General features: G+C 37.6%; 1 protein-coding gene across 6 annotated transcripts in view; it reads left to right on the top strand.

Moving 5' to 3' along the window:
- Nucleotides 1-23,744, top strand: part of CDC14A (cell division cycle 14A) — a 129,582-nt gene that overhangs the window by 20,765 nt on the left and 85,073 nt on the right. For all 6 annotated transcript variants that reach the window (XM_039869573.1, XM_039869574.1, XM_039869578.1 and 3 more), the window contains exon 4: nt 8,859-8,951. In XM_039869573.1, coding sequence (XP_039725507.1) covers nt 8,859-8,951 — 93 coding nt within the window. The remainder of the gene's footprint in view (nt 1-8,858; nt 8,952-23,744) is intronic.

Genomic DNA, 23,744 nt, shown 5'->3' on the forward strand with positions numbered 1-23,744 from the left:
GACTGCCACTGCAGCTGCTTTGCTTCCAGGCTTTCCAGACTCCAGGCTTTCCTACTTTGAATGTGCCCCATTTTGTTACACACCTCACCCATTCTGTCTGTCTCACCTTCGTGAAATCTCCAGACCCTCAGTCTCCCTCTCAGTCCACTGCCCCCTTGCTGGTGTCTCTCGCCTGTAGCCACGGTCACTCATTGTGGTGAGACCTTTGTGTGCCTTGCTTCTATACCTTCTGTCCTGCTTGCCTTGACAACTCCCACCCTTGACGTCATTCCTGGTGTATGATTTCATGCACTAATTTGCTGACTCAGTAAAGATTGCAGTACCTGTGCCCCTCCCAGGCTGCACTTCACCCCAAGCCACACCACTGTTCCACACTGTTGCTCGTGCTGCCCAGTCTGACTGGAATGCCCTTCCCCTCTGGTTTAATAACTCCTCATTCTTCGAGAGCTTGTTCAGGGACCACCACTTCTAGGAAGCTCATCCTCATCTCTCTGGACATTGTTGGAGGTGGCTCCCTTGTTTTCCAATAATTCTCTGTGCAGATCTCAATTATTGATGAATTATACTTACTACTAGTTTGTATCTTGTCTTTCTCAGTAGACTGTGAGCTCCTAGGAGATGAAGGCATGCCTTTCAATTTTGTGTCCCCAGTGCCCAGCACAGGGTTACCAAATGCACAGAAAATTCTGTTGACTTAATCATGATCCCCTTGACTTACAGGTCCTCATTTATCCTTTTGCCTCGAGAGGTTTCAGAATAACCTGCCCTCAGTGCGTTTACATCCTTGATCGTCACTCACTGATTTCTTGATCCTTTGCTTTCTCACTTTTGCCTTCCTTACTCTACTGGAACTGCTCCAATAGCATCTTAAATACCAAAGGCGATGGCATTTACTTGGCCCTCAAACTCTTTTACTTCTTTGAATAGTTTAGCACTATTTTAACCAATGACAACTTTTTAGAATTCTCCTGTGTGGTTTCCTAGCTCCTTTTGGCACATTTTCTTTTTTTTACGTTGGGAATTTTTATCTCTTCCAATAAAGCTTTCATAATTTCTCCCCTTTTATTTGATGCCTCATGTAGACAGATAATATTTTGCAGTGCATTCTATTCCAAATCTAAATTTCTTATTTTTTATATGTATGTCAAAAAGTATTTTTTCAAGCTGATGATTTGAGCTGGTGATTTATTGCCATTTTTTTTGTGTGTGCATGTCAGTAGACATTTTATTCCCAATGGCCTTTGTTTTAATTATGTTAATTAGAATGGAAAATTATCCATCAAACATCTGCTTAGATTAAAAAACCAAAAATAGAAACCACCACCAACAAAAACTCGTTTCTTATTTTAAACTATACTTAGAAAAAGTGTAAATATAAGAATTATGCAATAATAGGTTGTAGTTTGCTATTTCTGGTCAATAGTTACCGTAGTGAGGGAAGCAGTCAAAAGAAGGAAGACTTATTCAAGTGAGAACAACTTATAAAACTTTATATGTTATTTAATGGAAAATGTCGTAATGATGGATCAGCAATTTTTAATCTGATATTTCAAGGGATCCATAAACTCCTGAAATTATAATTTTGTGTGTATTTACATTTTTCTTCAGAGAGGATTTGTAACTTTTTAACAGGTTCTCAAAGGGATTCTTGGCACAAACAATGCTAAGAACCCCGGGGTAGCATGTGAGGACTTTTAGAGGAGAAGACTGTACTGACAAAGACAGACAAGTGGTATTTTAACAAACAGAATACCTTCTTCTAAGTTAGTCATTTAAGAAAATCTTTCAATTACTATTCAAAAATCTGAAAGCTTTATAAGCATAATGTGATTTCAACGAGCTTTTTCTGAAATAGTCAATACAGTTTTTACTGTTGATTTCACTTTTCCTCAGAGGAAAATAAAACCGTAGCCTATGGGGGAAAAAACCCTAAGAGTATTACTGAGAAAAGGGGACTTTTTCTAGGGCAGTGATTTTTTTTTTTTTTTAAATACCTGCTCTGATGAATCAACAGGACAATTACGGTAATCTTGAGGACTATTTAAAAAGATCTAAAAGAATATTGACAGAAATGTAATTTTAAATGTACAAAACATTCCACGTAGCCCTTTCAGGGTAAAAAGAGAAGGGGCGAGGGCTTGGTGAAATGGATTGTATTAAAGCACTAAAGCACCTGGCAGATGGTGGGGGCACAGAGAATGTCCTTGTTGCTAAATGAATCAGTGCAGTAATCCTACCTGGTAACCAGGCACTGGCCACAGTATCAGGTGGTTGTACACGAGAACCTGTTTGATGTAATGATCAGGCTACCCTCTTGTTATAACTACAAAAAAATGTCCAGATTTCTTCATGAGGTTATCTTCCCTTTCAGGTTTATGGGCTTTGGGGCCGGGGGGCAGGGGGCGGAGGGAGGAAGAAGCTACATTCTGAAGACAGTTCATGTCGTTTAAAGAGGTGTCGGGGTTCTAAGGCAGTTCCAATTCACACGGGAGGGAAAGTACGTGCCGTTTGCAAGGCAGGGAGCCCTCACGGCCATTCAGAAATCTTCAGGCAAGAAGAACCGTTTTTATAGAGACTCGCTTCTTCTGTGTTGTCAGCATGATCAAGTAATCTTTATAAACCACTTTCCTCTGACATTTTGACTTCTGCTTTAATCAGATGTGCCATTTCATTAATGAAACATGCGGGGTTTGAAACAAAATGGACCACGCAGAGACACCTTTTCCTTTTTAAAGAAACTATTCAATCTGTTTTATTTCAGCTCTAAATGAAAACATGTTTTGTTTTGTGTACAGCCAAAGAAAATTTTCAAGAATATCCCTTTCCTGGGAAAGTTGGAGGTAAAACAGGTAGAGGTCGTGGCTGCTCACAGGGAGACCTGTTCATTTTAACCACTTTTGCAGTGAGAGGACCACTGACTGCTATGGAGACGCTGATTGCTGCAGCCATTACTGACTACCTGTAAGAGAATGCCGCCTCAGTCACCTTGGTCTCTGGCCGTAATCTGCTTACTCTGACCACCGTCACAGGCAGAGCTTGCTTTTTAGGGGGGAGTTCATGGGCTCTATTTTTTCATTAAAGAGCATATTATCCAGGCTGCATTAATGTCTTCCTTAGCTCAATCACATACTGAAACATGCTGCTCTCACCAAATGACTTAAAGGTTTACTTTTAAGCATGGCAGACAACTTTACTAAAAGGCTGCTTAAAAATTGGTTTCTTTAAATTGGCCAATAACTCTTTTCTTTTTTTTTTTTTTTGGCTTTGAGCTTCATCTCATCACCATTTGTTTTTGAGTGGTTAAGTAGCCTGTGGTCTCCTGGCATAGCTGAACGAGTGCATGATTTGTATATGTCACCGTAATCCAAGCATAGCCTGGGCTATTTGCGATCGGGTAGCATGGCACCATTCTCTCTCCCTGAGTTGCCGTGACTTGTTTTCCGCAAGGAGTCATCCCACTAGAATGCAGCCTTTCACGTAGTTTTCCTTTCCAAGATAGGCAGTGTCTGTCGGGGTCAATACCCTCATTTTTATTTGTATCGTGTTATCCTGGCAGTCATTGTACTTTGGTTTATGAGTACCACTGAACATTTATGTGCTATATTACACATTTGTCATGATTCATATAAGAATGGTAAAACTTTGACAGGTAAGCAGTACTGGTGTGGAAATTTGATTTGATTAGGTTTGATTATGCTAATTGATAGATATTCAGCACTAAACCTCATCTTTTATCTACTACTTTTTACCTTGTTAAATTATTGTACCTGTAATTAAGGTCATTCCCTTGGTCCTTGCTGTGCTGTGAATGTATCCTTAGGCAGTTATTCTCTTCTGTTTGTGATAAGCCTTCACCAATATTTTCCCCTTGTTTAGCATCAAATATTCATTAGACTGTGAGGGCTTATGAGGCTCGAGATTGGAGTTCCGCTCCCTTTGTTACCATATTGCTCAGCACTGTTTTTGACACACAACAGGTGTTCAGTTCACACTGATTGAATCAATAGAAGTTTCTTCAGCCACAGTATTCCAGCACCAAGAGTCAGCAAACTAGTTGTCTGTGGGCTGCATTCAGTCCACAGATCTGTTTTGGGGGTCATGGGTGCTGTTAAAAATTTCGAATTCATGGTCAACACCTACAATTTTATAAAAATTTTCATTAAATTCTGGATTTCTGGCTTCTGTTAAATATTGCAGTGTTTGCTATGGGTCCGATTCCTACACAGGAATAGCATTGGAGCTCAGCCTGCTGTGGGCAGATAAGCTATGCTTTTTCAGTTTGCCAGATAACCACTTCTAATTCTTGGTCCCTGGGAGCCTCTGAATTTGGAACCTCTGAAATAACACTATTTAAGGCAGATTAGTTACTGAATCATTAAAGGAACTTGTTTCTAAGGTGTTATCACCTGGAATGCAAGAATTTATAAATTGTATTAAATTTTCTGAGGAATCTGGGGAAATGTGCTTTTTATAGCATATAAAATGTACTTTTTAAGGCATATGGTATGACTTGGAATTCCTAAGAGAATTTAAATGTCTTTTTGGGTTATTTGACCAGGTGAATAGTGTTTGAGGATTCATATAGAACATATCCAGGGGTTGGACAAGTCACATTTTTATGCGACTCTTCTCCAAAATTTAGCAGTATCTTAGCTAATGGATTTCAGTGTGTGGTTCTTGGACCAGCATCATCAGCATTACTGAGGAACTTGTGAGAAATGCAGATTCTTGGGCCCTGCCCCACTGGATCGGAAACTCTGTGGGGCTCAGCAGTCTGTACTTAGTATCACCCCAGATGACTCTGAACCAGTCTCTTAAGAGGATGAAATATAATGCAGTAATATAATAATAAAATGTAATGTTATTTAGATTAACTTAGATTAATTTAGATTAATATTCAGTTTGCTTTTATTTCTGAAAAGTTTCAATAATGTTGACCAATTCAGCCTGAGAATTATTTAAATTTTGAACGATGAAACTTGTTAAGTTTTTATAATTGAGATTTATACAAATTATCAAGCTCAGTGAGGGAGTTCTAGATTTCTCTCATCTACCACAGTTGCTGAGAGAACTCAACTCTCTGATGTGACTGACGTACGAGATCAGCCAAGCAGGGTGAGCCAGGCCTGCTCTGGCTCTGGGCTTACATTCTCCTGCTAAAGGAGAGACAGCATGCGCATTATATTCCGGCTTTGCCCAGGGTCTCTGGTTTGTGAGTCACTCTGTGTCTTGTCAAACTGGACACCTCTGGCACTGTTCCTGTTGCTTTGGGAAATGATGGAATGTAGCAAGTGACCAATAAACGTTAGCTGTTACTATTGCTGTGTTGTTGCTGTCTGTGTCAGCATAAGAAGGTTCAGAAAGGCTATCTATGCCAATTTCCAGCTACAAATCTAAAATAAGTGTGGATAGTGGCTGCAGGTTATAATTGTAATGAGTCATATGCAGCCTTGCTGCAAAGCAAGCAAAATAGCCCAGAGGTCTTAGTAATCTTTCTGTCATGTCTTCCCCTGTATATTTATGATTATATTTGCTTTACCAATTTCTAAATCTTTGCCATTGTACACAGTGTTTTCGTAATCTCTGAGCTTCTCATGTAAAGGGAAAAGAATCTTAATAGAGCAGATGGCTCACTGAACGCTAGAGGTGATGGTGTCAGTTTGCAAGTGGTTTCCTCGAAGAACCCGGTCAGCATACCAGCCCACAGAGGAGACAGGCCAGGGTAAGGAATAGGCAGCTGTCCAGTGTGGAGCTGTGAAGTTCCCTGGAATTAGGGCAGAATTTGAGAAAATATCTGCCGGACTCATTCATAAACTGTTGTCTGCAGACTGTGCCTTTCTTTCGCTGCATAGTTTTTCCATTAAAGATCTCGAAGGATGAGACAAATGTTCCTCTAAAGTTACCTTTGTCATCAGTGGTGGGTAGTATTGTTTATTCTAGGATGATTTGATGTGTAATAAGGTAGTTATTATTTTTTTTTCGAGAGGGGGATGTGTTTAGTATTTGAAAGGAGAAAATATCAACTCATATAAAGCATCAGCTAAACAATTGGCAAATGTTTTGTTATGCCTGCAATTTTTCGTTCCAGTACCAAAATATTTCCTCTGTTGAACAGCATTGCTGATGTAAGACCAGGACAGGGTGACCCACAGGTGGGAGGCCTGGCTGTGTCAAAGAGGGAAATTAGGACAAGGCCAGAAATACATACGTTTTTTTCTCCGTTAGCATTCACTTTGAATTAGTGTTGATTCCTCAACTGAGAACTCAGCTCTCTGTGATCTGACTTAGGAGATACTGGCCAAGTTTCACAAAGCGGATTATTTCTTGACTGTCGTGTTTTTGAGATTTAACTGAGAAAAACACTTGAATCCCCAAAACATCTAAGCAAGGTAAATGCTAGGAACTTTAAAAATTTTACCAAAAATCAGATAGAAACCCCTTATAAAAAAAAGCAAAAACTAGTTACTGTAATATGCAGCATGGTGACTATAGTTAATAATACTGTATTGTATATTTGAAAGTTGATGAAAGAGTAAATCTTAAAAGTTCTCATCACAAGAAGAAACTTTTTTTTTAAACTATGTATGTTGATATGTTAAAAAAAAAAAAAAGTCTGTTTTGTTTCCATTCTGTAGGCAGCTTCCAAGAGAAGATATTTAAAAATAGTTAAAATGTCTAGGTAGATTTTTGTGAAGAATTCCTTTATCCGATATAATTTCCAAAAGCTTCTAAAGTTTAAAAAATTCTTCTAAAGTTCTTAAAATTTTAATTTGTATTATATTTACTTAAAAAAATTTACAGGTGAAAACAAAGTTTTTTTCAGAATTCTGTCTTCCAGTTTCATGGTTCCTGTTTGAGATGATCTTTATATTCCATAAATTTTAGAATGAGAGAGAAAAATTAAAAACAAGCAAATGCAAAATGTTCGAAAACAAACAGAATAGGACCATTGGTGATGGAAGAACAGTAATATGAGTTTGTCACTTTTGACAAGTAGATTTGTAAAATAAATTTAATTTTCCATTATTGAATGATAGCAACAGTCGTTATGAAACCTAAATTCTTAGTGGAAAAGAGCATCAAGACAGATAATCCAAACTTGGAGATAGATTGTTGATGTTTTCTTCCTCATAGGTGTTTTGGGGAACCAGGAAATGTCAGTAGTAGGAGTCTGGGAGCCAGGATTGCTGAGTCCTTACATTCATTCTGCCTCATGCTTTTGGAAGTCTGGCCTGTGGAAGACAGTTTTTAGGTGTTTGGGATTCAGGGACCACAAAAGATGCTTAGGTCATAAGACCCTTGACTTTCCTTCCAGTAAATCAAACATAACATTAATGGAGAACAATAAGTGGCAAAAACACACACACACAAATAAAATAAAATAAAAAAGGGAAATGTCCAATAGATAATAGCTCTAAATTGAGAAAACAAGAGACAGGTGTTGGCACCATCAGTAGTGACCTTGAAGTTTTTGGATAACTTCAGTATGTTCATTTGACTAAACTGATTGAATAAAATATACTTCTAAAAATTTTATTTCGTAAGAGTACATTAGTAAGCCTAGCTGGAAATAAGGACTTTGGTAATAAGAAACTTGCTTTGAGGCAAACATGTATTTCTCAAAGTTCAATTTAAAAGAGCAATGCCATTTTCCAGAGCTTGTGATTCTTGGTTATCAAAGAAATTCTTGGTTATCAAAGAAATGCATGACTCGGGGTGGGGAGGGTTTCTAGGCTCATTGCTGGGGTACCTGTTAGCTATGCTTCCTGTGGTTACATGTTAAAGCCAGAATGTTACAGTTCCATCTTAAAATAGACTTCTGAGTTGAAAGAGTTTCTTTGTAGAAAATAGCAGGGTAAAGGCAGGCATGTAATTGAGCTCTGTTACATTTTTAAGGGGCTCTAAAAGCAGATAATCTGTGGGTTATGGTCAATGTGTAAGGGGTAACAAAGTACTTTTACCATCAGTATGAATTTATAGATAAATATTAAAATGTACTTATGTGTCTGTAATGTGAAGACCATTTGTTAAAATAGTATAACTTTGGAAATGTGAGGAAATTGAGCAGATTTTATGGAGTTGCTTCAGTGTTCTCTTTGTTTTATATGTGAGTTTTGATTAATTGATTTTATTTCGACAGATCTTTTTATTTGTACACCTCTTTTCCTGTTTAGCATGTGTACAACATACCATGTCACTTATTTTGGATTTAGTTGCATATCTGAGCATGTAGCATATTGCATGTGGCATATCACAGGTGCTTAATAACCATTTGTGTGAATCCATGAATTTAAAATATAGCTATTAAGATGTTTTCTATTTACCATTTGTTTTCAAATAATTAAAAGGGGCTTCTTATAGAACATTCTAGAAAGGAAATATTAATATTGGTTCTCTAGTTAATATAGGCATTTAAAATTTTAAAGAGGAAAATAGATTGGTGGACACATTTAAAAATAAACTGTGTAATAACAAAAGTATAGATGACTTTTATGAGTGTCTTGTATGTAGTAAATGAAAAGATGAATGTTATCTATAAGATCAAGAGTAAATAAAAAGTGGTTCCTGCTAATAAAGATGCTAATAACTTAATTATTTCCTGCTGTATTAGTCTCCTTTCTTGGAGAGAAACATATTTGTTATATTGTCAATTTTTATATCACTATTGGGCTATAAAAAGTCTGAGCTAGTAACCCTCTAGCCCACTCCCCCAAATACTTATGTACAAATGCCATAGACATTAAAGTTATTTCACTGGTTGTGACACATCTTTGAAAGTTAAGAGGTGATGTTTATTTTCTGTATGTGTCAACATTGTCTCTGTGGTTGTACTAACTCTTTTTATTCCCTCTTTCTAGTCATACAGTTTATCAAGAAAGAAAATAGTGCATTACACCTGTTTTGATCAACGAAAAAGAGCAAATGCAGCATTTTTGATAGGTGCCTATGCCGTAAGTAATTTTTCATGATTATTTTCTACAATGAGGCCAATGGAATGCTAACACCGTCACGTAAAATCTAGGCCACTTCTTCAGTTTAATTGGGAGATGGTGGAGATTATTAGTAATTTGGGAATTAATCTGGAATGGAAAGTGTAGACTAGGTATCAATGGGCTGCTTATTCTCAGATTTTATTTTCTCATGGCTAATGACAGTAGCTTGAATTCCACACTTGTGTCGGTGTTTTAATGAAAAAAATACCCATAAAGGATTATGCCATGAAAGAATATATATATATATATATATATACATACACACACACACACACATACACATATATATATGTATGTGTATATATATATATAGTGGAAGATTTTAAAACACTGTCGAGGTGTTCCTTTTTTGGGATAAGAAGGAATCCTAGATTTCCTGGGGAAGGATTATTATTATTATCAACCCATTTATTCATCTATACAAGTGTCTGCCGTAGGCATACCGAATATAAATCCTGCATATAATTACAACTTCCTTAATAACTAAATAAGACTTTTTGAAAGTAATTTCTAATTTCAATTAGAAATTTTGTTCTTTGTAAGCACTAAAAGGTTAATGTGAGTTCCACAAGAATATGCTACAGAATTTTGGTGTGACTATTTCTGTATGTACTGGGATTGGGCAAAAACTTGGAAGGCAGAAGCCATCAGGGCTAAAACGCATTTGCAACCTATAATAGCTTTTTAGGGACGAGTGTGATACCCCGTTAAGAATACGCTGGTTTAAGGACAGGGGAGAGCGGTGTCATTTCCTGTCATCCTCAGTGGTGGGCGTGGTGAGGGGTCGGTGCTGCTCGGGAGCCTGGAAGCAGACTGCCGAATGACCTTCCAAAGGCCTCCCCCTGAGGACCTTGACGGAAGGAGGCACCGGCTACTAGACGTCAAACTCTGCCACATCAAACCAAAGTCTGTGGAGGGAGAAGCCCAGAGCTTTGGTGGAAAGGCTGTCACCTGTTGTGGGGTGTAGGCTGAGAACAGTGATGGGTCATCTGCCGGACTGCAGCCCCAAGACTCAGATGCCCAACCCTGCCCACCTTTTCTCCCCCGATGTGGCTGCAGTGAAGCCTCGGGCCCTTCCCTGTGCTACTTTTCTTTCTCACTCTCTGTACACAGTATTTTTATATTGTACAAGGAATCATGACTAAGAATCATAAAAATGCCTTTTCACTGGAGTGGCTCTGGGATGATGGTAAAGCACTTTATCTCTCTTCGCTTTATTCAGTCTCCTTACTTGTAAAATGAGAGGGTTGGATATAATGACCTCGAAGTTTCCTTCCAATTCTGAGGATACGAGGATTATTTGTAGTGCCAGCCAGGCTATTGCTTTCATTTTAAGAGCAGACATGGAAAGCTGGCTGTGTGCATGAAGGTTCAGTGAAGTGCTGGTAGGCTGCATGAAGCAGACGCTCTCCCTTTTCACTTTAGGTTGATCATTATTACTCATTGAAACTGATAATTTGACGCTGTGTTTAAAATACGGAGAGTCCGGAATAACCTCTGGACTCAAGCCTCGTCAACAAGCGTGTCTTTCCTGAGGGGTTTTGTGACGCCGCGTCGCTGAGCATGTTATTCGCGAGTCCTCTGTCGTAAGGGATTGCCATCAAGAAGAGGCCGTCTGCTCCCCCCTCCCCTCCTTCATCCCTTTTCTCTCTTCTTTACTTTTCAACGCCTGTCCTTCTGATTTTTAGTGTCATCCTTAATTTCAGCCTGACATCTTTAGAATTTTGAAAGGAAGCTTAGTTATAATAGATGCGTTGAGCTGAGGATAAAATACGTCTTCTAATGCACATGCTTCCACCACTTTAAAGCAACCAGACGAGAAAAAAGCAGCCTTGGTGTGGCTGAAGAGCTGAGAGCAGCACCAGCATGTCTTAAGCATTAGTTACAGTCCTGAGCAGCCGTGTCAAGTAATTATTCTTGTATCGGTCATTTCCCAGTTGATTTTCTTTTCTAATTTGGAAATGTGTTTCCCAGAAGGCTTTTTGACACAACACTTAATAAATATGAAAACCAAAAATTATAATCTTTTCTTAAGGAGAAGTTTGTTCCTTCATATTGTGTATATGCATTTGATTGTTGATGCATCTTGTCAGAAGATAGTAAGTATTGTGCGTTATATGTATATCTCAGTTAAACGTTGCTGTTTGGATAAGTCATAATCTCCTGGGGGAATCTTCTTGGATTCAAAGGACCTTTAACTTTTGGAGCAGCCGCATAGCCTATATATGAGGCAAGCTGCGCAGGTGTGCTTTATCAGAGAGAAGTCTTTAACAGTGAAAGTGTTCTTTTTAAAGTGTGGAATCAACTCTCTATCAAGGGGCACTGACTAATAAAAAATATTTGGTACTAAGACAAGCCTTTTTCTGTGAGCCCTAGTTTTCTCATTTGTAAAATTTGCATAATACCATGGTTTCCTGGCCTACCTTATTATCAAGATCACGTGTCCAACTGCCAGTTTGATAGCTCCACATTATATTTCTAAATGACATGTCACATTTACTGTGGCAAAATGGACTATTTATTCCCCCAGTCCTTGCCTTTTTAATAAATGAATGACCATCAGCGGCTAAATCAAAGGGTAATTGTCATTTTGATTCATTTTCTCTTCCCATATATACTCATCACTAAGTTTGGTCAGCTCTCCCTACAAAACATATATAGAGTCAAAATATTTCTTTCCATCCTTATTGCACCTAGCCCAAGCCACTGTCACCATTCTCCTAGGTGACCGTCACAGCTTCATACATTGTCTCCCTTTTACACTTTTGCTTCCCTTTAGTCTTGTTGCTACATGATTTTCAAAGTAATGTTTTAAAAATATACATTAGGTTATGCCATTGCCGTTTCAGATCTGTCTAATGATGTTCACTGTTTCTAGAGTAAAATGCGACCTTCGTACCAATGCCATTAAGACCCTCCCTGATCTGGCCCTGCCTGCCCCTGTGGGCGCCTGCTCACGGAGGATGCTTCCTCATCACACTGGCCTTCTAACCTTGGAAATTCCATGCTTGTTCTCACTAGATATTTCTGTGCTCTCTACGAGGAATATTTTTTCCTCAGGGTTTTACATTTCTGGTTCCTGCTAATGTTACTTCCTCAGAGAGACTTTCTTCAATTTTTCCCTACTTCCTCCACCTCCAGTACCCTCTAGTTCTTTGCTGTTTGATTTTCTTTATAGCACTCTAATTGAAATTATCTGATTCATTTATATACTTGTTTATTATCTCTTTCCTAGGCTAGAGAGTAGGGACCTTGTCTGTTCCGTTTATTGCTGTGTCTAGTCGGTGATAAAATATTTAACAAGGGTTTAGGCCCAGGCATTCACCAACTGGAAGCAGGCCACAATGGAGCCTTCCTGCTGTGCTGAATCATGGGGAAGTCCAGGGTGGGGGGTGTCCCAGGGGAGAGATGAGGTAGCCAGTGTGGAGGAGGTGGTGTACTGCAGGGTATGGAACTGTGGGACTATTGAACACTGAGCATCAGCTTAGAACAGTGCCTGGCACATAGTATTTGCTCCATAAATATCTACTGCATGAATGAATAATAGAATGAAAAAATATGAAAGAAAGAAGGAAAATAACTTCCTTTAGGTAACTTTGGAGGAAAATTTGAAAATGATTAAATTGGACATGAAGTATAAGTCTCGTTAACATCTGTCCCCATACATACTTAAAAATTTTTTTTTTTCTTACGATGAGTCTTGACCATTTTTAAGTGGTATTAGGTACATTTGCAATGTTGTGCAACTGTCATACCTTGCTTTTAATGTGACATCTTATGGCAAACAGGCACCTACAGAGCCAGGGCTTTGCTTGTGGCTTCTCAGTTAGATCGTGACTTTAAGTATGTCACAGAACCTTTTGTGCTTCTATTTCCTTATCTTTTAAGTGGGGGAGAGCCTTTTTATGTTTTATCTCATAGAGCCGTCATGAGTATCAAAGAGGAGATAAAATATAGAACATCGTGCTCAGTGGGAAATCCACAAACTCTTCTCTGTGGGTTATCCTAAAGCCAGAGTTGCTGGAGCGATGTGATGTGGCTGTCAGTGATCACAGCAACGCTAAGCAGATGACAGGCACCCATGAGTAGAGAAGGCCCTACTCCTGAAGCATCTCTTGATCCCTAAGCTGTGATGTCGTGGTCCTTGAGATTGAGGGCTCAGAGATGGAGAGACTGACTGCCGACCAGGTGTTTCCCTTCAGGACGATACTCATGCAGTTTTAGTGTTAGGAGTTAGGACGCATGGATCATTCAGAGCCTCCCAAATACTCTCATGAGTTTGAAGAAAGGGGCTTTAAGAAAGATGGCTTCTAAGCATGAATTAATTAGATTCTTGCCACATGCCTAAAGACTAGATTCTCACTAGTTACTGTGTTGTTTTCAGTTCATAGAACTATGATAAAGAGGCCAAGGAGAATTTGGATCAGGGCATGATGACTGAAGGATTGGAAAATGATATGTATAAGAAGTGACAGTAAAGGCAGTGGTTTAGCTTAGGGAATTAAGTTCAGAGTTAAAAAATTAAATTTTTCTTTTTTTTTTTTTTTTCATGTATTTGAAGGATGCTTAAACAGAGGTGATAACCACGCTGTGTTTTCCTTAACCCCCTTGTTAAGTGCTCACATTGCTAAATAAGGGGTCTAATTCTGGATTAACTGGGACTGGCCTGAACCAGATGTCATGTCTGAATTAGGGATGACACGGCTAAGGTTTGTAGACTTTCTAATCATGTCTGCGTCTGCTGTTTATTCTGTAGACTACACTTAAGGGCTTAGTAGTTACATTCTACCTTTAAGTCTACTACTAATTACAAGGAAGCCATTCTCCATCTGGCGTAGTGGTTGAGAGCAAATGACTAGCAGACCCACAGGCTCGGCCTCGAATCCATTTGTTAGTTGTATTGTCTTGAGCAAGTTATTTAACTCATCCAAACTCCCTGTTTTTCATCTTTAAAACAGATACTAACACTCCCCCTGACAGGGTCGTGGTGAGGACTGAGGGGTCATGCTTACGAAGGTGTCGAGGCTGTGGCTGCCATTTCAGCACTTAGGAAAGGCTGGTGGCTTCAGGCAGGAAGTCGGGTGGCCTTCCAAGAAGTTTTCGGAGCCATTGTCTTACCTCCCCTGGAGAACTGAAAGATGCTGCCCCCTTTTCGTCTGCTTGTTTTCCCTCCATTCCATCCTATTTTACACTTACATCCTTCCTTGGCACAGTAGCACTCAGATGTTTGTTAATCTGATGATTGGTTAGGATAATTCACTGGAATGTATGAGAATGAGCTTTTTTTTTTTTGCCCCATCCTAGGGTGATATTTGCATTTTAAAGGAAGAACCTATCTAAACCAAATGAATTTCTCATTTTCGAGATGTGTATTCAGGCATTCATTAGTCCAGTAAATTTTTAGCTAAGATGAGCACTACCCAGCACTGTGGAGGGCTCTGGAAAATACAAAAAATAAAAATTAAAAATTAAAAAAAAAAAGAAAAACGAATACTTAGATGAAAATGAGGGCCAGATGAGCAATATATAATCAGGAAAAGTATGCAATAGGTAAATAGATACCACATTTAAATAATTATTAACTAATTCAACAAGTGTTTTTCCAGTCCTTATCATACATGAGGCCTTGTCCTAGGAGGTGGGGATACTGAGGTGAATGACTCCCTGCCTTCTCGTGTGGGTCTTGGGGGACCAGCATCAAACCTGGAGTGAGGCGGGGATCAAGGATGGCCAAGCCCAGTAGGCCAAGTTGATGAGGGAATGTAGATGGGGCAAAGGCGTAGAGAGGAGGATGTTTTTTGGGGGGCTGAGTATGAGTAGTTGGGAAAAGATTACATATATTTTAAACATCTATTTTGAAAAAAGGGAATAGATAATTCAGTGAATTAAAATTTTTTTTAACAATTCAATTTAAAAGTGGCATAACCACAGAATAGAAGGAAAGTAGGAAAAATTTCCTGCAACAACATCATTCTAAACCTGAGCCATTTACTTAGGTATAATTGCAATATAGTTTTGTGAACCTATTTTCACTTGGCTTACATATGTTTTGCCTTTTTGCTACCTAGATGACCAAATAATATTCCATTTAGTGGGCATACCATTGTTTGTTTAAAATTTTAGATTTCTTTAAAATTTCTTCATAATGTGACAAGCATTTTTCTGAATAATAATTTTTTTGGGTGAATTTTTGTCTTTAGACTTTCAGAAACAAGATTATTACTTTTTTAAAAAAAATCAGCATATTTTTAGGCTCTTAGAGCATATTACTGTGTTTAAGGAAATTTTCACTAAATTTGATGTTATGCTAAATCTCCAGTGTCATATACCTTTGGGTATAAACATTAAAGATTTAAAAATTTAATTGGTGAAATGATGCCTTATTGTTTTGCTGTTCTTTTTTCGTTGTTGTTAACAATGAGATTTCCTATTCCTATAGTTTTGTTTCCAGGTTTATTAACTTTTTTAAAAGTTTGTGTTTTTAAAATTCGTTTCCTGTACTTGAACCATTAAAAGTTGAAAAGTGACTCTCAGTCTATTTCCTTTAAGAAAAGTAATTGTTTCTGTGTCTAATTTCTGTCAGTGATACAGATCCCTAGAAATCACAACCATTACTCCAAGTTTCTGTAAGAAATTGGAAAGTTTATATACCTTAAATTCTGTTACTTATCAAAATGCTGTATTCATAAGTCCTTCTGTAAACCTGAAATACAAAGGTGGTTAATTGGAACTATCGATTATTCAACCTGAGTGGTCTACTGAATATACAGAAAATTATATTTAGAACAGTATTGTTTAAAAGTGGTTAATGTGTGCGTGTATGTTGAAACCGATAAAAAAAGGTAAGCCAGCCTAACTAACTCTGAATTTGTTTTTGTTTTCATTGTTTGGACCAAGCATGTTAGTTTCCTTCATCTCCAACTCACAATTCATCTGTAAATTGCAATTTCAGACTGCTTTAAATTGTCATTAAAAAATATAGGTTAAACAAATGTTATTTAAAATTATAGGTTATTTAAAATTATCAAGAAAAATGTTGGTTCAAAAATAATAAAGGCATTTACCTTAAATATTTAGTAAAAGAATAATAAAGTAGATGTCAGCTACTCGTGTTGTGTCAACCTCTGTGGCTTCTTGGTAAATCTAACAGATAGCATCTGCTTCTGCTTGTAGAACTTGTGGAGAGGAAGGGAGGAGTGGCGTGGCTGGGGCAGGGCAATTTCCTGCTTGCAGTTCCTTCCTTTGGTGGCTTGATAGGCAAGAATGCTTTTGTGATATTGCCTGCAAATGGGCCAGATAGGCTTTTATCCCTGCAGGCTTGTACTTTTGGTGGCTTTAAAACAGGTCAGGCTCCCTAAAATTATACAGCATTTTTAATTTCAAACCCTTTGAATTTGAAAATTCTGTTAGTCTTCTGCAGATGGGTAGAGCAATATTATCTTTTATTCAGCTCTCCTTGCATGTTTCCTTTAGCTGTGGGCTAGGAAAATCAGCCGTGGCAGGGTTGTTTCTTAAGTTTCACTGAATAAATCTTTTTAGTATTTTTTTTCCTATTCTCCTTTGGTCTTCCTGATTACAAGCTTCCACCATTCTGTAAATAAGCTCTCAGATTTATATGCACATGCACATCTACACACACACATGCTGTATTTAGTACTGTATATTTAAGGGCTGATATGCTGTGTATGCTTAAGCAATTTACTCACACATATTTGAATCTTATTAGTAGCCTTGAAAAGACATACTTTTTTAAAAAATTTATTTTTAAATTATGGTTGACATAAAATATTATATTAGTGTCAGGTGTACAACATGGTGATTAGACATTTATATACCTTATGAAGTGAACACCTGGTAAATCCGTTACCCATCTGACACCAGACATGGTTATTACACTATTGACTGTATTTTCTATGCTGTACTCTACATCTCTGTGACTGTTTTTATAATTGCAACATGTACTTCTTAATCCCTTCACCATTTTCAGTCAACTGCCCCCAGTCCCCCTTCTCTCTGGTGGCCATCAGTTTGTTCTGGGTCTGTGAGTTTGTTTCTGTTTTGTTTGTTTGTTATTTTATTTCATTCTTTTTCTATATATAAATGAAATAACGTCGTATTTGTCTTTCTCTGTCTGACTTATTTTGTAATACCCTCTAGGTCCATCCACATTGTTGCAGATAACAAGATTTCATTCATGTTTATGACTGAGTAATATTCCATTGTATATATATACCACATCTTCTTTATCTATTCATCTATTGATGGACACTTAGATTGCTTTCATATCCTGGCTATCGTAAGGCTGTAATGAACATGGAGATGCATATATCTTTTTGAATTAGTGTTTTAGATTTCTTTGAATACCCAGAAGTGGAATCGCTGGGTCAGATTGTACTTCTATTCTTAATTTTTTGAGGCCCCTCCATTCTCTTTTCCATAGTGACTGCACCAATTTACAATCCCACCAACGGTGCACGAGGATTCCCTTTTCTCCACATCCTTGCCAAAAAGACATATACTTCTGTGTGAAAAAGCTTGTGTCCATTTGTTTTATTTACTTGTTTCTTATCTCTGTCTTTAGGGAAAGGAACTCCATTTTTTTCCCTACAACAGCTTCATCAACTAGAACAGTGTCTTACACATCATCAATGCTCAATAAATATTTGTGGCATGAATGACTGAGTGTTTAATTGATAAACATTAATAACATTGATAAAAAACATTTGTAAATAAGTTACTTTCCATAAATCTTGAAAGTTTAATATGGAGTAATTTAAAAGGTGGAGTGTTTAAAAATAAATTATGAAGTCAGTACTAATTGTAAAAATAACAGCAAGAATCACAGTGTTTTGAGGCATTAATTTTTTTTAAGTTACTGAATAAAACAAAATGTTTTATATAGTTCTCAAATTTTAGGACTGAAATGGGCTTTGTTAATATATACAAACATTTGAATTTCAGTATTATGAATGATAGTCTTAATTTTACCCCAACATTATTTCTGTTTTTCTCAAAAGGAGAAAATTCTTATTTTACATATAAGTAGTTGCTAGCAAATGTCAATAATTTTTTTAACAGTGGTGCTTGCAATCTCAGGATAATTTTCAGTAAGAAGTAATCCAAAAGCTCAAAAGAATAATACTGGAAAAATTTTTAATCAGAGTCAAATCTTTAAAGATTTTAAATGTATGCATTTTTTTTATGGTAAAAAAATTAGAAAAGAGGCACCCAAAGCCTTGAAGACATTATTTGTTATCAGAGTGTGACTTGAAATGTGTTTGCAATGCCTGATGCAAGTGATTGGCCCATCTGGGTTAGTCTGTAATTACCCTGTCCTATACATGTCTGCCTGGGCCTCATCTGGTGTTTACGTGAGTGTGAACCATCTCTGTTTAATTTTACACAAATATCTGGACAGAACAGGCTCACATTTAGACGTATCCCCAGTGCGCAGCTACAGACTTTCTAATCAATGAGACATCTACCAGAGTATATATAGAAACTGGAGTTAATACTTCCAAGTTTTATGCCAAATGAGGCTATCTGGCTGCCCAGTGATTTCCGCCATGGTCAAATTTGATTGTTTATTGTTTTCTTTTAATTTAAAAATAAATGCATGTTAATTTAAAAAATCAACTCACTTTTGCAGAACCACTGAAGAACCTCCACAGGAAACTCACTAGGGAAATCCTTGCCACAGTCTTGCTTCCTCATTTGTTCATTTTAACAGGAAATAGTTGTTCGCTCCCTACTTCTTCCTGGTTCATCTGTTCATTCTGACATTGAACAAATAATTATTGAGCAGCTGTGCCAGGCACTTTTCTAGGCTCTAAGGAGATAGCGATGAACGAGAAAGAGAAAACCCCTGTCCTCATTGGGGGAGACAAACAAAAGGTCGGTGATAACTGCTACATGGTGATGTGGCAGTGACTGGCCGGCTACTTCAGAATGGAAGTTTAGAGAAGCCCTCTTTGAGGTGAGGACAGTGAAGCTGATAAAGAGGAAGAGCATTCTAGGCAGAGGTAGTAGCATGTCAAAAAGGCTTTAAGGTAGGAATGAATTTGGTATGGTTGAGGACCCAAGAGAAAGTCGATGTGGCTGATGCACAGAGCATGAAGAAGCTAAAGTATGCAATGAAGTCTGAGGTCTTTGCCAGAGCTTGTGTGTAAGAGGAGGAGTTTGGCTTTTATTCTCCATGAAATGAGAAGCTAGTAAGTGATTTGCACTTAAAAGTTTTTTTTAAACTCATCTTTTAAAACTCTACTCAAAGCTCTTTGTGATATAGTTTTCACCATGTTTCAAGTTTCTCTTATGCTACTATGCCATAGTAGTCTGGTTATTTACATGTCTGCCTTCCGTAGTGTCTTCATTTTTTATATTCCTGAAATAACTCAGTGCCTACAGGTAGAAACATGAATGAAGAGGTGGATTTGTCAGATGGGTCGTTAAGGACATTGGCAAAGCCTGTTACTGTGCCCTTGAATTTCATTGAGGATGTAGACCTCCATTCTTATATCAACTCTCATTTCAAGCTAAGAGAATAATAGGTATAATTCAGGTATTTAGCCTCCTGACTTCTATAAGAATAACATTTATAACAGTGACTCTCAGCCATAATTATGAGTCAGAAATACCCTTTGGCTAGACTCATATCTGGTGAATCATAAGCTCAGCGGGTAGAAGTCAGGATACCTGTATCTTAAAACAGCTTTATAGGTTTTCTGAGTGTTATTTGAAGTTGTTATTCCCCTGGCTTCAAAGACACGAAGTAATGCACAAGGGATGCTCCATGGAGGCAGCATCGTATTTGCCTTGTTCTTGTTCTTATCCATGGTGCCCGGTACCAGTAACTCTGCTGAATGAAGAAATGAGTCACCTGTGTATAGAACTATGAAGAATTCTCTGCAGATCTCCTTTTCCTTTTTATCTCTTCTTCCTCATTTTCTTTACTGTGAGTAACTGCAATGCAAGCCTTGCTGCCGATCAAAAGGTGGGATAAGAAATTGCTGACTAGGGGTGAAGAAGGGTGTTTTCTGGAAATCGTGAGGTCTGCCTACATTAGGGAGCTGAAAGGTGGTGGATGTGTGTGTGTGTGGGGATTCCCAGTAGCTAGAGGGAAGGTGGATGAACTTCCTGTGTATTATATGTATTGGATCCGTGTGCAATACATCTGTTGGTTGGGTGTAAGTTGCTTTAAGTGGAAGGTGCGTTCACTTGTTTCAGTTCTACTCTTTGTGAAATTAGTAAACTATTTAGGGACATGGTTACTTCTTTAAAAATGTATACACATTTAAGAATGATTTATTCTATTATGTTCTTGAAGGATAATTGTGTCACGTGGCACATATTTGAATAGTTTGTGCTAATATACAGTAAAAATGCCACAGAATCCTTTCTGCAAACACCTGACTGATGTGCAAAGCTCTTGTTTCTCCTGCTTTCTCTAAGCAACAACTCTTTGTAAATACTGGAAGAGAACAACCAGTTCTTTGTTTGTGTTCATTGTTGGTTTTCTATTCTTGAGTCGGTTCAAAGAATAGTAGCTTACAGGTTACTGTGAGAGTCTAGATCTGAGGTTTAGTTCATATGCTGTGTGGCTTCTGTATTAGAAGTTTGGATAACATCTCACCTACATAGTTCTTCAATTTGAAAAATAATGAGATGGCTTTTTTTTTTGGTCCCTCAGGTACATGCTCTAGTTACTAAAATGAAAACAATGGATTGTCTCGTCCACCTTACCTCCTCCGAGGTAATCTTAGGCTGCTGCGAGTCCATGGGAAGCCAGCCATACCTTGGTCTTACTGCTCTCCCACCCCGGGTGGGTTCCATCCCTGGCAAGTTTGTCAGTCTTCCAGCTGCATACGTGCAGAAAGTTTTGACCTTCCTTATTCACTTCTCAATTATTTTCCTTTAGTTACATCAAGAAGATCTTTCTCCTCTCATATTTGCCCTGCCTCCCATTGCCTCGGATTTGGAATCAGTCCTAATGAAAATGCCAAATATTGAGGAAAGCAATGCATTCTAAAGGGGACTTATAATAAAGTACCCATTAACATTTGAAATAATTCAGGGTTCACGTTAGAGTCATTATGAGCATATTCACTGAAAGTTTCAGGTATACAGTTCTATAAGACATCGTCTGTATATTGCATCGTGTGCTGACCACCTGAAGCCTAGTCTTCTTCCATCACCATTTATTTGACCCCCTTTACCCTCATCATCCTCCTCCCACCCCCTCTCAAGGGAAGGTAGTTTAAAAAACAAACACATTTATGTATTTAGTTTTAGTTTTTGAAATAATGTTTTCTACTACATTTTATTTTAGATATGTGATTTTAATGATAATATGGGACATATTATCATTTTTAGACTAGCCTAGGAAACTAACAACTATAGGATTTTACTTTTGGGAAATTATTTCCAGAGATCTAAATATTAGCCTTTATAAATAAGCTTTTGTGGTATAATTTATTTTCAAGTTAAAGATTTTCTATAATCGGTAATAGGTGTTAAGAAGATTTAAACACTGATTTTTGGTCTGTTATAGTGGATCTCTCTACATTTTTATCATCAGTGAAGTTATGGTTCTTTGCCTTCAAAGCTTGATCAAATTCAGTCCTTAGTTTAAAGAACATGCTTTTCTCTTTTTTTCACTTTTCTTTCTAAATATGAAAGGTTTTATGAAATCTCATACTATAACTGGAAGTAAACAGTGAAACTCAGCACAAGGAGTTTTTCAAATGAAACCGTTCTATCTGAGAGTATGTATTATTCAAGTGATATTCTGGAGCAAAGTGTTTTTTTTGTTTTGTTTTATGCAGAGACTGCCTCCTGACAATGAATGATAGATGATACACATACCAGTGTTATGTTGACCTGTGCCTTGGACTCAGCTTCTGTGAGACTAGGGACTCAGGTTTTCTTGGGAACAAATATTTTCTCCTTTTCCCCTTTAAAGGGTCCCTTTAGACTTCTGTGTGCTGAGAGCGTTGGCTTAGTGTTTCCTTGGCTTGTTTAAAAGGGGCTGGGCTAGTTCATTGAGATGCAACCAGCTCAACAATGTCTGTGTTGGAACATGAGCTCTCTTCAGGCAGGAAAAGCCTGTGTTACTGAGACGCTGCTAGCGAAAGATGTGGATTTGTCCTGCATGTAGCTGTCAGTTCTGAAGAACATCTTTTCAGGCTGGTTATGAAAATTCTGGTTCTCATCAAATTAAATGGGAAGACACACGTGGCCAGTGTTGTCTGCAGTTCTCCTACATGGCCCATCAAAGAGCTCCCAACGGTTTTACTCTAATTACACCCAGGAGAGTGGTGGAGAGAGTATTTCTATTCTAAACGAATTCTCAAATAAATAGAATAAAGTCCATTGTATATCAAATCCCAAATTAAAATGGGAAGAGGTCACATGAGGGTATTTCAGAGCAAACCTCACCTCAACTGAAAAAACCTCACTCATTTTCAGACCTTGTTTTTAGAAGGATGCCAGATGATTAAGTATTCTCAGGGCAGAAATAAACAACAATGACAGAGACCTGCCATCAGGTCTGTCTTAATTCTATAATTAGGGTTGCCTCCATATTTGTTAAGCAGATGCCTTGTCTTATGATGACTAATGGACTAAAATCTTGAAGAACAGGAAGAATGACTTACCTCCTTTTACAATGTGTTAAAGACTATGGGAGATAAGATGCATTCATTCTAGTTCTGTTTTAATTAGACTGTGTAGTACAATAGATTTAAAATAGACTGAATAAAATATAGGTTGTTTTACATATTCAGTTGTACTCCTGGTCTATAATCAGACTTACCTAATTTGTAAGTGATTGTTTAACACCGAATATTTTTATTTCTGTGAGCAATTAGAACAAAAGTAGAATTAGTGCACATTTGAGAAATGTTTGCCTTTTCTTATTTTCCTTTTTTTTTTTAAGTTTTAAAGTTGAATACGGATTGTTTTCTCAGTCACTGGTTATAATGGGAGGAAATGATTAAGAAGAAAAATGTTGCTAAAAATAATAAAATTAAACATTTTATTTGTGCTTTTGTGCATGACAATTAAGACAATGCTGTCTTCAGGAAAAAGCAGTTTATAAATTAAGTGCCCTGACATTTAAGAAGTCTGAGAACCAAAGCTGGGAGCCCAGGAAGCAACTTTAGACATTTTATGTTTTAATTATTTGCAGAGTTTCTTATCTCATAGTATTTTTCTAGATGTTCGTTCCAGGACGTCTGCGGTTCATCTTTTGCAGGTAACTCGTAATTGCTTTTCTTTCCTAAAAACAATTCATGAGAAGCTCACATAAGGAAAAATGGTACAGCATCAGCTCTCTTTAGGTTGCATGGACCTTTTTGGAGGGAAACTTGGGCCACTTCAGGGATCTTTTGATATTTTGACAATGGACTTGATAAAACAGGCCAGTGCCTTGATTTTATGGTTGTTGATACTATGGCAACCAGGAGACTCAGGAGGCCATTTGAAAAAGCAGAACAGCGTAATGTCTGTACTTTAAAATGAGAGGGTTGAACTAAATGATGGTCTCTGTGTTACGGTTTTTGTATATAGCAATCAGGGGGAGTGTTTACAACCTCATGTTTCGATGTTTGCATCCATGGACAGGCTTCAGAGCTAACGTGTCAGAAATAACAACAGTTGTAGGTCCCGATTCACATGGATACAGAGGGTGAAAAGGAGAAAAAATATCTGGGGATCAAAGTTTATCTCCTTTCTGTGGCCCCTTGCTTTGGAAGA

This window comes from Pteropus medius, unplaced genomic scaffold (genome assembly GCF_902729225.1).
Source record: "Pteropus medius unplaced genomic scaffold, Ma_sr-lr_union100, whole genome shotgun sequence".
NCBI classification, from domain to species: Eukaryota; Metazoa; Chordata; class Mammalia; order Chiroptera; family Pteropodidae; genus Pteropus; species Pteropus medius.